At 64.0% G+C, this 13,736-nt stretch overlaps 2 protein-coding genes across 3 annotated transcripts in view; one reads left to right on the top strand and one right to left on the bottom strand.

The window, feature by feature from the left end:
- Positions 1-24: 24 nt before the first annotated feature.
- PPP1R1B (protein phosphatase 1 regulatory inhibitor subunit 1B) lies at positions 25-3,612 on the bottom strand. Of its 2 annotated transcripts, none has more exons than XM_015885862.2 (8): positions 3,396-3,612; positions 2,637-2,697; positions 2,179-2,201; positions 1,574-1,646; positions 1,215-1,343; positions 931-996; positions 467-607; positions 25-393 (listed from the first exon to the last, which is right to left on the bottom strand). In XM_015885862.2, the coding sequence occupies exons 1-8, from the start codon at positions 3,474-3,476 to the stop codon at positions 314-316; spliced, it is 654 nt and encodes a 217-aa protein (XP_015741348.1). In that variant the 5' UTR covers positions 3,477-3,612; the 3' UTR covers positions 25-313. The 2 variants fall into 2 exon arrangements, with proteins under 2 accessions (XP_015741348.1, XP_015741347.1); XM_015885861.2 differs by having other exon boundaries at positions 2,179-2,207; positions 3,396-3,609.
- Positions 3,613-12,664: 9,052 nt separating this feature from the next.
- Positions 12,665-13,736, top strand: part of NEUROD2 (neuronal differentiation 2) — a 2,688-nt gene continuing 1,616 nt past the window's right edge. Inside the window, exon 1 of the mRNA XM_015885555.2 lies at positions 12,665-12,894. The gene's annotated coding sequence lies outside the window, so the exon portion shown is untranslated. The remainder of the gene's footprint in view (positions 12,895-13,736) is intronic.

The raw sequence follows: 13,736 nt of genomic DNA, 5'->3' as shown, positions 1-13,736 counted from the left end.
CCGCCCCTACACACGGGCCCAGCGCTCTGTACAGTTGTTTATTGCGGCCATTGCTGCCATGCGGGGGGGGCGCGGGGCAGGCCCCGGTTGTAGGACCGCAGCCTCATCGCCAGCCCCAGTGATATGGGAACGGGGCGAGGCCTCGGTCCCACCGACCAGGCCGCGATCCATGCGGGGACACACGCGAAGCTCCGGCTCCGAGCTGGGCCGGGGGGCGAAGCGATGTGGGCCGGGCCATAGGGGGCCATAGGGGGCTATAGGGGCCATAGGGGGCTATAGGGGGCCATAGGGGGCCATAGGGGGGCAGGCCCGGCTAGCTGGTGCCCAATGGGACCGGGGAACGGCGGCGCTCCGTCCCAGCCAGACCAACGTGCCGCCGCTCCTCGCTGTGCTCTGAAGGTAACACGGGCTCAGCCGGGGGTCCTGCTGCCATCCAAGGGGGCAGGGACCCCCCCCAGCCCCGTACCGCTGCCGTCATCCGGCTCCTCCTCGTCACCTTCGCCCCCTTCGGGATCCTCGGGGTCTTCGGGGATGTCAGACACAGTCAGCGCCTTCAGGTCCTCGCTGCGCTCAGAGATGCCGCCCGCAAAGGAAACTTTCTGCCCCCCTGGGGATGATGGGCAACCATGGGGGGGGAACGGCCGCTGGGCTGCCCCACAGTGACCCCCAAGCCACATCGGCCCCACAGGGTTCCCTGTTCCCGAGCTGGCCCCATCCATCACCTCATCCTCAGAAGGTCCCCAATGTCACCACAATGTCCCCAACCTTACAATTTCCTTGTCCCCATCCCAGCAGTGTCCCCATCCTCAGAGTTCCCATCCATGCAGGGTTACAGTCTCCATAGTGGAACCATCCTCAGCCCCTTCCCACCCCAGTCTCCACAGTGTCCCCAAACCCTCATTGTTCCCATCCCTATGGTGTCCCCATTACCTTTCCTCTTGTGTGCCTTGGTGGCAGGGAAGACGCTCCTCTCGGCTCTGGTCTGGCTCCCCAGGGCTTCTCAGAAGGGCAGAGATGAGCCCAGGGCAGAGGAGACAAACCTCCCCCCCCAGAGCCAACACCGGGGGGACCGGCTGCCATCAGCGTGGCTCCAGGACGTGGCAGGGGACACTGCAGCCCCTGTCCCCCCACAGCAGCTGGCAGCCCCCAGTCCCATGTCCTGACACCCCCCAGGCTGCAGCTGCCTTTATCCCCATGTCCCCCATCCCTCTTACCAGACTCGAGGGCGCTGTCTGGGTCGCAGGCACGGGCCAGCTCGGGGTCCCCATCATCAGGTTCTCCATCAGAGCTGTCCCCCGCACCCATGCCACTCTCCAGGTGGGACTGCACGATGCGCTGCACCGCTGTGGGGCACCGAGATCAGCCCCCACTCTGGCTCCAGGAGCACTGGGAAGCACTGGGAGAGGCACATGGGTGCGGCGTGCCCAGCTCCCCCAGCCCACTGCTCTGCACCCACCCCGTATGCACCCCTTCCCTCAGTTTCTCCATCCAGATACCAGCAACCTGGGGGCTCATCCAGCTCCAGGAGCTGCTAAAAGTCCCCTGGGGGGAACCCGGCCTTTGGGGACGGTACCTTTGAGCGAGGGCGGTGTGTAGGCACACGGATTGGTCCTCTTTGGTTTCAGCAGGCAGCCCTCACCGGATCGCTGCAGGACAGAGCAACCAGCATTGGGGACAGGGACACGGCCACTCCCGCATCGGGGACACCCGTGACCCCACAAGGACTAGGTGCCATATGGGGATCTTACTGTGGGAGTCTAGGGAAGAGCCCCTTGGGGACAGGGACACTTTGCTCAGGGTCCCACATTGGGGGCTGTGGGATGAGACCCCTGAGGCTGGGACTCTGTAAGAGCACCCTGCAATGGGGACCTGAGGTTGAGCCCCAATGTAGTGTCCGTGTGATGGGGACGCTGCACTAGAGACCGGGGGGTCGGTGATGAGGACTCGAGCTCCACGAGGTCCCTGTGTCGCAGCCCGACCCCAGTCCCGTCCCCGCAACGCCGTGTGTCCGCCCCCAGGGGCCGGGAGAGGGCAGGGAAGCGATAAGCGCTGGGACGGGGCCGGGCGGCAGCAGCACGATAACACGGCGGTGACTGCGCTGAGGGGAGGCTGCACAAGGGGGGCTCAGGGGGGGGCTGGGGGCTGTTGTAGGGACAGAGGTGCACGGCACCCACTCACCTGGTAGGGCAGGGACTCGTCCTCTCCATCCGCAGCGCCAGGAGAGAATGGGTGGGTAGGACGGGTGCTGGAGCTGCAGCCCCTGCCCTGGCCCCGCTGCCCCATCCTGTGTGTGACCCCCCCACACCCCCACCCCGCCACCCATCCCTGACATCCCATAGCAGACGTGACACCACATCCCATCCTTGTCACTGAGCTCCCATCCCTGCCACCGTGTCCCATTCCAACCACAACATCCCATTCACGGATACCTGTCCCACCTCCACCCCCACATCCCATCCCTTCCACCCCATCCCACCTGTGGCACCTCGTCCCATCCCTGTTGCCTTATCCCATCCCTGCCCACACCTCCCAGCCCTGGAGCAGCTGCCTCTGCCCCCAGGGCCACCCAATGTATCCATCCCCCCCTGTCTGTCCCCCCCATCCCCATCCTGGTGCCAGTCCGTGTCCTGGCTCACCTGGGGATGAGTGCTCGGAGAGCTGGAACAGCATGGCAGGTGTGGGCCTCCGCCGGCGGATCTGAGGCACAGCAGTGTTATTCTGTCCCCTGTCCCCTACCCTGAGCCCCATCGTGTCCCCACCCCATGGGGTGCTCAGTAGCACAGGGCAGGGGACAGGTGCTGTGCCCCACGGAGGGGCCATGTCCCCATCTCAGGGTCCCCATGTTGTCCCCTACCTCCCCCAACCCCTCACAGCCCCACACAGTTGTGGGTACACAGGAGCCGTGTCCTGGGGGTGCTCCCTCAGGCTGGGCACAGCCTTCATTGTCCCCGGTCTTGTCCCGTCCTGTTCTTGTCCATTCCTGTCCGCTCTGTCCCAGCCGTTCCCTTCTGTCCCGTTCTTGTCCTGCCCTATTCCCACGCATAACTCCTGCACAAAACTGCTGCTGGCTGGCACAGGACCTCGAGCACTTTGTCCTGTCCCTGTGTCTCCCATCCCCTTCCCCGTCCCTTCCTCTCTGTGCCCCCATCCCACCCATCCCCTCCCCCTCATCTCCTCCGTCCCTTATCCCACCCAGTCCTCATCCCTCTCTCCCCGTCCCATCCCTTCCCTCTCATCCCCGTCCTGTCCCCTGCCCAGCTCTCCTCCACCTCGGGGCACCCATGGGACACCACCGGCACCACCCTCACCCCCCGGTCCCTCTCTACCCGGGGTCAGCAGAAACACGGTGCCACGCTGAGGACCCCACAGTGACCCCACTGTCACCCTGCGCTCACCATCTCCACGGCGCGGGGGTCCAGCTGGCTGGGGGGGGCCGGCACCGAGAACTGGATCTTCTTGCGGTCCTTGGGGTCCATGGCTGCAGGGTCTGTGCTGCTGCCCGGTGCCACACGGAGTTCGGCAGCGCCCGGGCTGAGCACGGTAAGGACTGAGCGGCGGGAGGTGGGGAAGGCAGAGCCGCGAGGAGGAGGAGGAGGAGGAGGAAGGAGAGGGAGGGAGGACACGGCTCCTACCAGCGCGCTGCATTATTCATCCCCCGGGCAGGGGGGCTGAGGCCATGGATAATGAGCCCTCGGGGAGCCCGGGAGGGGGGCTCGAGCCTGCCGGGCCCCTTAACCCGTTCCCCACCGGGGGGGCCCACGGCAGTGGCTGTGTGGGACGGGACAGGGCTGTGTGTGGCTGTGGGCATCCGAGTGCTTGGAGCCTCGGTTTCCCTGCAAACTGGAGGGCAGCTGTGGGCAGCCTGGCTGGGTGGGTCACTGTGGGGCACAGCTTTGGGGGCTGCCCCATGGCATGGGGACTCCTACTGTGGGACAAGGTCTGCCTGTGGGATGTGGCCAGCCCCACGGGGGACATCTGTGCAGATGGATCCTGTGGGCACATCAGGACACAGCATTCTGAAATGTCCCATTGCCCTTGTGCTGCGGGTCCCCACACCACCATGAGCCGTGATCCAGGACCAGAAGCTCATTCTGTCACCCCACGCTCTGGAACGTTGTGGTTTTCCCTATGAAAAACTCCCCCAAAGCCAAAGTCCTCTCCTGGAGGAGCAGAAAACACCAAAGCTGCCCATCTCCAGTTCCTCTGCTCATAAAATCCAGGTGACTTTGATCGGGGCACGGGACTGGGGACGCACCCACCCCTGGCACAGCTCATGTCCCCACTGTTCCCGTGTTTGGTGCACGGTGCTGTATGTGCCACATTGAGCTCCCAGCCCTGCGTGGGGACGGCCATTACTTGTTGGATGTCACACATGGGACAGCAGGGCCGGGCGGTGCCGAGAGCATGGAGGAAACCGGAGCAAGGAAGGGGGGTGTCGGGCTCAGCCTTCTGATCTCCCTGTGTTCCAACGGCCAGCAGTGGCTGCAGGCCAGGAGCTGCAGCTCCAGCAAAATATTTACCTCGGTGGCACATTGCCATGGAACAGCAGCCCAGCACGGCACGGCACGGCCACAGGTGCCCCCACGTGCAGCGTGGTGCAAGCACGGCCATGGGCTGCCCATGTGGGCACAGCACTAAAGGGGGTGAAGCCGGGATCCCTCGGCCACCACCCTGAGCATCCTCCCTGTTCCCATCCTGTCCCCGTGTGGGACCAGCAGTTGTTATGGCAACAGGTTCCCTCTGCCGTTCCCTCTCCTCCCGCACACCAAGGCGCAGTGTGAGGGGGTGGCCGGGTCCCCTCCCTGCTCTGCAGCAGCGTGGGCACCCACGGCCCCAATAACAGCTCTATGAGCAGCCCCCACTTATGCCCACGTTGTCCCTGTGGGCACAGCCGGGTAATGGGACACAGCGATGGGGATGGGATGTGGTGCTGCAGCCACTGCCCCATGTGTGCTTCCATGCTCACCCATAGTGCAAAATGGCAGCGGTGCGGCCCTGCTCTTTGTGGGGTCAATGTTGGCTGAGCTCTGCAGCTCCCTGTGCTGTTCTGGAGCCATGCCATGCCATGCCGTGCCGTGCCATGCTATGCTGTGCCGTGCCGTGCCATGCCATGCTATGCCGTGCTGTGCCGTGCCATGCCATGCTATGCCATGCTATGCCGTGCCATGCCGTGCCGTGCCGTGCCGTGCTGTGCCATGCCATACTGTGGGGGCTGCAGCTCCGTGCAGCAGCGAATCCTCCTGCAGAGAAAGTAAAAATAGCAGCAGGGTGCGGGAGGCAGCGCTCACCCCCCACCTGCCAGCAATGGGAGGAAGGGGAGCTTCGGTGCCACCGCAGGGACAGCACGGCCACAGGGACGGGCACTGCAAGGATGGGGATGGGCTGTGCTGGGTGGGATGCTGTGGGGGAATGGGGTGCTGTGGGGACAGGGTGTGGGAGGAGTGAGGGGTTGTGGGGATGCACAGGGCCGGAGTATGATGGGGACACAGCAATGTGGGGACAGGGGATTGTGGGGAGGGGTCGGTGCGGGGATGGAGCACGGCCGAGGCACCGCACGTGGGTGCTGAGCAGGAGGATGCTGGGTCCGAAAGGTGAGTGCTGGGTAGGCGGGGTCTGGGCAGTGATGGGGGCGGGGACACGGATGGGGCGGGGTTAGGGTGGGGGGTGTCGGTGGGTATCTCTGTGCCCCCCGTGTCCCCCACCCTGGGGAACCTTTTCATCCCATCCATAACAGTCCCCCCTTCTCGGGATGCTGGGGGTCCTGCAGAGAGTGGGGTCCTGGGGGGGGGCACTTTTGAGGTCCTCCCCCCTCCTGTGTTCCCCCCCAACCCCCCTCACCATCCCATCAGAGCGCAGCGGGGGCGGCGGGCGGGGGCCGAGAGCTCCCTGGGGTGCAGAGGAGGTGCGGGTGTGGGAACACGCGTGGGAGCGCTCGTGGGAGCAACGGGGAGGGGGGGGGTCGAGGGGGCCTTAACCCCTTCCGAGCTGGGAGCCGCCCTCCGGGAGAAGCCACAGGGAGAAAGTGGGGCCGGGGGGGTCCCGCCCATTCCCTTCCCCTAAACGGTGCTGCACGAGGGGTCGCGCCCCCCCCCCCAGCATCCCTATGTGCTATGGGGAAACTGTGGCACAGAGCAGCGCTGGACGGTGGGGCTGCAACCCTCCAACCCCCCCCCCCATCACGGGGGGCTGCACACGGGCGGGTTGGGGGCTCTCATCTATTTCCCTTCAAATCCGGGGGGGCTCCAGGGGAGACGCGGGGCAGGATCGTGTCCCCGTGCCCCTGTCAGGACCTGGCGGGGGGGGGATTAGTGGGGCACGGCCGGGTCCCTGCACACCGATGGGGTCCCAGCTCCGTGTCGCCATGAGGTGGGGGGGGGCCGCGTCCCCGTGTCCCGGTGCCACCGGCGCTGCTGCTCGCGGCCAGCAGGTGTCAGCCCCGGCGCGGTGGCACCACGGGACCCGGGGGGGGGGGACACGCATTGAGCAGCGGAGCGGTTCTCCAGGTTCTCCAGGTCCTCCCGGGGCTGCGGGCACCGAGCTCAGCTCCGGGAAGGACGCACCGCACCGGGTACCGGGCTCATCCAGCCCTGGGGACTGAGAGGTTAAATGGGTGGAGACCCCAAAACCTGGATCCCAGGGGGGCAGCAATGAGGGAAAAGCGTGGGGCAGCCCCCAGCCCTGCCTCAGTTTCCCTTCCTGCAGCACACATCCTCCAAAAGCCGCAGGGATGCCACCCCGTGCGCCCACTGCCCCATAACCACCCCACCAACACCGCTGTGTCCTGCTGGAATAGGGGCCCTGCCGGGATGGGGGGCACCCACCCCATTCCCCCCCACCCTACAAGGACCCTTTCAGAAAGGGCAGGCGACCCACACCGAGCCCAGCCTCTAAGCACGGACCAGTTTGCTGCTTCCATTCCCAGAAGAAAGAATAAAGTTAAAACATCTGTTAATTTATAAACCAATTTAACCATGACTGGTTAATAAATAGCTAACAGCTGCCAGCCCCGCTACCCCGCCGCCCCAGAGAGGGGCACTCTGGGAGCAGCCGGGTGCACACATCTCGCGAGCTATTCCCCCCCCCCCCCTTAAATCCCCCTCCCCACAACCATTGTTGTGATTTACCCCCAGCACGGAGAGTCCCCATGGGATGAGGGTGGCCCGAATGTATGTGGGGTGACCATAATGGAAGGGATGGGGAGATGTGGTCCCTACGGTGAGGGTGGCATCTCTGTGTTAGGGAGGGGTTCAGGGTGAGGGGCTACGGGGGCAAATCCAGGCACATGGGGGAAGGGGAGGAAAAGAGAAGGGGGTCGTGGAGACCCTGAGATGGGCAGCCATAAAGGGGGTGGTCAGTGTAGGCTGCAGCCATTGCTCTGGTGTAGGGATGTGGGGGGATATGGGGCATTGAGCCCCTATGGGTGGGATGCTGTGATGGTGTGGGGGCTGTTGTGTGTGCAAGGATGTGCATATGTGTGCATGGGATGTGTGTGTGTGCAGAGGATGCTCACATTTATGCACAGGGTTCTGTGCACGCAGTGTCCATCAGCAGAACATCACGCTGCACTTTGGGCCCCACTGGAGATTCAGAACAGCTTTGGGATGGATGGAGCCCATTTGGTGCCGTGTGGGTCGGGGTTGGGGCAGGGCTGGATGGGTGTGGGGTGATTGGGGTCTCCATGCCGGGTGTGATCCCCTTCCCATCAGCGTGAGCCCCGACACATGTCGCAATAGTAATGTAATTTGTAAGTTAACAATGGGCAGCTTGAGGTTTATATTTAATTACAACGTTTGCACCAACCTGAACTCACCCTTATTCATCAATAATGCATGGGTTTGTGTTTATCGCTGCTTAATTAATCTGTGCTTACGACAATTAAAGGCTTGCAAAATCCCCAAAGGTGGCGGCGGGGAGCGGCTGCTCGGCAGCAGGGGGAGCACGGGCAGGAGCTGCGGGTCGGGAGGGGAGGTGGAGGTTGTGGGGGGGGGGGGGGGCACCACCCCACCGCCTGCCTCAGTTTCCCCAGCCCCCATCACATCTCCGTGCCCCTCCTGTTTGCCGGTCCCTCTCCCCACCCCCTTTCCTATGGGCCCACCCCCTTTAGTAGGACCGAGGAGGAGGGGGGGGGGGTGAGGGCAGTCGGTTCCAGCCTTGCTCTGGCCCTTTAAGAGCGGAGCAGCTCGGCTGTCCCGGATCAGCCGGAGCGCCTATTAAAATTTTATGCGAAGTGTAAATGGGCCAGGTCTCCAGCTTCCCGCTCCCCTCCGAATGATTTATTACTCGCAAATACCACAGAACTAATTAGTATAGTAATTAATTAATACGAATTTGCATATTTGCATGTGCAATTAGTGCAGCGGAGTGATTACTCTGAAAATGAGAAGTTGGGCTTGTCAGATGGTAGTGTGAACTGGAGTGGAAAAGCCTCGTGCAAAATGAACCCGGGCGGCGGCGGCGGCACGAGGCGACACACGGCCCCAGCCCCACGCACAACAGGAGGGTACACGACCCCCCTATGGGTCCTTATCACCCCCCCCCCCTCCCCATTTACCCCTATCAACCCGCAGCCCCATCCCGGCCCTGGGCCCCCGCCATAGGGACCGCTCCATCCATCGGCCATCTCCATAGCGACTCGTCGTGCCAGGCGCATCGTCATGACAACGGGCCGGGCCACGCAGCCTCGCCATGACGACTGTCGTCACCGTGTCGCCGTGGAGATTTAAACCCACCCCCCCAACTCTTTTTACCCCCCCCCCCCCCCAACATCCATCCTCAACTTCCCCAAATCAGCTCCATGCTGAATGGTGCAGTGTGATGGGATGGGGGATCCAACACTCCTCCATATGGGGGTCCCCCAGGTGCCCTGGGATGGTGGTCCCCAAAGCAGCAGGAGGAGGGATGGTGGTACATGGAACACCCAGAAAGAAACTGCCCCCAAAGCACACAAGGATGAGGAGTAAAGGCTGAATGATGTGGGGAGACCCCAAATTGCTCTGGGATGGGTGGGGAGAGCCAAACCCATCAATGACAGCATAGGGATGGATCCCCTCCACATGCTGTTGGCTCAAGACCTTGGCAGGACAGAGGCCAGGCACCCCCAGCCCCATATCTCCAACTGGGCACCATTCCTTTGTTCCTGATGCCATCCTGCTCCCTACCCCACTGCACCCCATTGTCAGCCAATGCACGGCCAGCACAGCCCCTTCCCTGCCATCACTGGCACATTGGAGGGCAGTGAGCACCTCTCTGCTGGCCGGGGGGGCCCTGTGGGGGTGCACAGTTAAAGGCAGCATCCGTGCACCATGTGCCCCCCCCTCCCATCCCTATGGCAGCCCCAGCCATCTGCCGGCAGCTCTTCATCACCCACACATGGCTGTGCCCGCACCGGTGGCACTGCTGAGCTCCCACCCTTGCCATTGTGACGTCATAATGCCCTTTGTGACGTCATAATGGCCCTTTGTGACGTCATAATGCTCCTTTGTGACGTCATAATGCCCCTTTGTGATGTCATAATGCTCCTTTGTGATGTCACAGCTCAGCCATTCTGACATCATAGCCCAGCCGTTGTGGCATCACACAGCACATCGTGGCCTCACAGGGCAGCCTTGTCACCCACCCCATGGGTATGAGCTCCAGTGACACATCAGTACCCTCACATCCTGCCTGGTGATGGGTGACGAAGGGCACACGGGACCCTCATCCTCGCCCTGTGCCCCCCCCCCCCAGTTCTATGTTGCAGCTCTGGCACTTTCCCACTGATCAATTCCCAATGATCACCTCGTGCCATAAAACTGAGTCCACAGCTGGGCAGGAGGGGACGGCAGCGGGGACAGTGTCCTGTCCAGAGCCCCTTGTCTGGTCGCAGCCCCTCTCCATCCTCCTCCTGCAAAAGAAATGGAATTCGCACACAGCCCCCAGCTCCCGGAGGAGTCCAGACCCCTCTCCCTGCAGGGCCACCCCTTTCCCCTCCCTGTGCCTCAGTTTCCCTCTGTCACACAATTCCTCCCCCCGGGGCTCTCCGGCCAACCCAGGACAGCGCTGTCCCGCTGCAGACAGGCACAGGCATCGCCCCCATGGCCCCATCCCCATAGAAGCCGTTGCCCCACAGACGGGGACCCGCTCACCACCGGCTCCAATGCACACAGGGACGGGTCCCACGAGGCAGAGCTGCTCCGGGAGCTCGGGGCTGAAAGGCCGCAGGGATGGGGACAGGGATGGGGACGAGGACAGGGACATGCAGCACGATTCCCTCCGCTCCCTTCCCGTGCTGCCACATCCCCGGCGGTGGCTGCGCCGCTCGCATCCATCTCTCGCAGCCTTCACCTCCCAGAAATATTGCAGCACGGAGCCGGCTCCATCTGGCAGCTCAGCCCCCCCGCCGCGCCTCGCGGGGAGACGCCGAATCAGCCCCGAGCCGGCCCTGCTGTGCTCAGCCCCACAGCGAGCGGCCGGGACCCCCCCGTGTCCCAGCGCGGTGCCATCGCAGCGGACCATCCTCCCCCTAATGCCCACAGGTCCCCTCCTGTCACCGAGTCACGTCACCCACCTCCTCTCTGGGCACTGTCCCCGTCCGCTGCCCTCCTGCTGCAGGATGGAGGGGAAGGCTGGAACTGCAAGAAGAAGGGGCTCTGGTGGGCAGCACAGCGGCCGGCTCTGGTGCCTGGAGAGGTTAAACAACCCCACCTGCAAACCCTACAGCGTGTAGGGCCGGAGCCTGTGCACACAGCTCCCAAATCTGGATGGGGCCGCTGTGCTCTGCGCCTCCTCCAGCGGCAGGGACAGCGCTGGGGCAGCACGGAGGTCCCTCACGGGCCGGCTGAAGCTCTCCACCTCCACCACAGCCCTGGTGCAATTAAGCAGACAGTTTGGGTTTTCATCTCCCCGCTCCCCTTTCATCTGCTCTCCCCGTTTCATGTCTCCACTTTCTTCTCCCTCCAAGCGGCTGTGCATGCTGATGAGGTGCCGGCCCGCTCCCAGCCCTCGCCACTCTCCTGCTGCTAATGAGGCGGCATGGATGCGACGGCTGCGGCGTGGGGCTCCTCCTGGCCCTGTACCCGCGTGGCCGTGGTTCTCACTGACCCTTGGGCAGCTCCTCGGCCTCAGGCAGCTCCAGAGGCTTGGAGGGCTCATGGGGCTCAGGGGGCACAGGGCGAGCTGGAGCTGTGCTGTGGGAAGCACTGGGGTGTGCTGTGCCCTTGTAGGGCACTGCGGGTAGACGTGGCACCGACACCAGCACGGCCTCTCCCAGCTTCATCCCAGGTGCCATTTTCTTGGCCACAGCCATGAGTGACAGCACGAGATGTCCCACACACACACACACACACATTGCTGGTCGAGGTCCCCTGTTACGTGCCAGCCCCATCACCTGCACCAGGGCAGTGGGAGATGAGGCCGCTGGCACAGACCCTGTGGATGGGCATGGGGAGTCCTTTGTCTGCACGCAGGCAGCAGCCCCCACTGCCACTGTGTCCCTACAGAGTGTCCAGGCCTGTCTGGGGACACGGGTCTGTCATCTGTGTCACTTGAGTCAGGGATGGAGGGGACAGAGCCGGGCAGAGTGAGAGCAGTGGCTGTGCCTGGCGATGGGGCACCCACAGACACAGGGCACCCAGGGGTGTCCCCATGCTCTGCCCTGGGATGTGCCCCCATTCAACGCATGGCACAGGGTGAATGGTGCACGGTACAGCCCACAGTCTGTGCTGACACAGTCACCTCCTCCTGCCCTCAACAAGGCACTGCCATGCAGGGCTGGAGCTCATGCACGGGGCTGACTGCGGGCACAGGGGCTGGGGATCAGTGACTTCACACCAAAGGTGCTGGTGCACAGCACAGGGGCACAGGGATGGAGAGGACCAGCAGCACACGGCAGACAAAGGCCTCGTGGGTGGCACTGCAGCACAGCACGGCCCCAGCCATCGGCACTGGGGGACCCATGGCCTCAGGGCTCAATGCGTGCCCTGCTGCATGGGAGAGATGGTTCACATACATGCACACATACAGGTCTGCATGCATGTACACACACATGCCAGTGCATGCACACACACGTAGGAACGTGCTGAAAACTGGATGCATTTGTGCAGGGTTGTGCTGCTGGGTTTGTAAAGAAAGGATGGCACAGCCGTGCAGCCTGGGGAGTGCCAGAGGGGTCCGGGGTGAACAGTGATGCCACCACACATGGGGACCCACAGCCCACAGCTCTCCCCGTGCCCACACCGGCACGGCCAAACCGGGCACCGGCCGCGCTGCCAGCTCCCATGGGCTGTGCCCACCCGCAGCCCCCAACCCACACCGGGCCCCGCTCTGCAGCAGCGGGTGGGGACGCAGCCGGGCGAGCCAGGCTCTGTGTGCAGCCATCCGCCGATGCCAGCTCGCAATGAGGCTCCCTGTGGCATCCCCCCCTCAGCCAGCACCCCCGGCTGCCCCCATCACACCCAGGCCTCCCCTTGAGCCCGGCTCCATCTCCCTGCCCTTCTCTCCATTGTTCAGCCCCGCTATCTCCTGCATCTCGCCCAGGTCCCATTTTGCAGCATGGAGGCAGATCTGGAGATTTGGAAGGGTTGAGGGTTTTTTTTTCTTTTTCTTTTTCTTTTTCTTTTTTTTTTTTTTTTGAGTACAGAGTGACAGATGGCGAGTCCTCCTTCCCCAGAGAGACAAATCTCCCTGAATGCAAGCGCATGTCAATCATTAGCTCTCATGTGATAGCTCTCGCGCATGACGTGCCAACCATATGGCACTGGCAGCAGAGCTGGTACCCCCTTTGCTGGGTAGAGATGCCACTCTCGCCTCCTTTTGGATAGAGGACTGCAGGAGGCTGGAGCACCTCAAGGAGCCACGTCCCGCTCCCAGAAGATGCTGGGAACAATGAAATAAGAATTCCTCCAGTCAGCGCCGAAGGTGAGTTATGTAAGAAGTGGAGGGTTGGGAGGGCAGCGAGGAAACTTGAATGGAGAAAAGGCAACTTCCATGTTGGTTTGGTTTCTCCGCCACGTCTCGCCCTTTTTTCCCCTTCTTTCGTTCTCCCCCATCCTTCTCTTCCTCCCCCATCCCCGCCGGCCCCGCAGGTGGCATTTTTCCCCCGACCCCTCCCGGGGGGTTCGGGGCATTTTCACCCCCCTTCATCCCCCCTCCATCCCCCCCCCCCCCCCCACGGTGGCCGCGCCCGGGGCTCCCGGGGAGGTGCGGTCCCGCCGGGACGGAGCGGGCAGCGGCGGCCGAACCGCATCAACGAAATCGCCGCGGAACCGCCGCGCCGCCGCCCCCGGGGGCCCCCGCCCGGCGGAGCCGCCCCCCCTCTCCCCCGCGGCGCCCCCGTTCCACGCCCCGGGCGGCGCCCCCCGCCCCGACCCCACCGCTCCGCTCAGCCCCGGGGAGTGACCCCGCCGGGACCACCGCCCGTTCCCCCAGGCCCCCTCACCCCGAGGGGGGGGTCCTGCCCCGGTCGCCCCCCGCCGCCCCCCGCCGCGTCGCCTTTCGGTGCTGCTGCATTTTGCGGGCCGCGCTCCGCGGGAACCCCGGGCGGTGGGGTGCGGACGAAGGGCCCGGGGCGGCGGGGGGTTGGGGGAGGAAGGTATAGGGGAGGGGGTCGAGGTGTGTGTGTGGGGGGGCGGCCGCGGCTCTGAGCTCCGGCCCCGGGACGGCGGCTGTGATGGAACCGTGGCCGGAGCCGCTCCGTTCCGTGTCCGAAAAGTTGGAGGCGTCCAAGCGGGGCCGCGACCCGCGGGGCAACGGGGTGAGGG

Source organism: Coturnix japonica, chromosome 27, assembly GCF_001577835.2.
Source record: "Coturnix japonica isolate 7356 chromosome 27, Coturnix japonica 2.1, whole genome shotgun sequence".
Lineage (NCBI taxonomy): Eukaryota > Metazoa > Chordata > Aves > Galliformes > Phasianidae > Coturnix > Coturnix japonica.
This window is presented reverse-complemented; position numbering and strand designations above follow the sequence as displayed.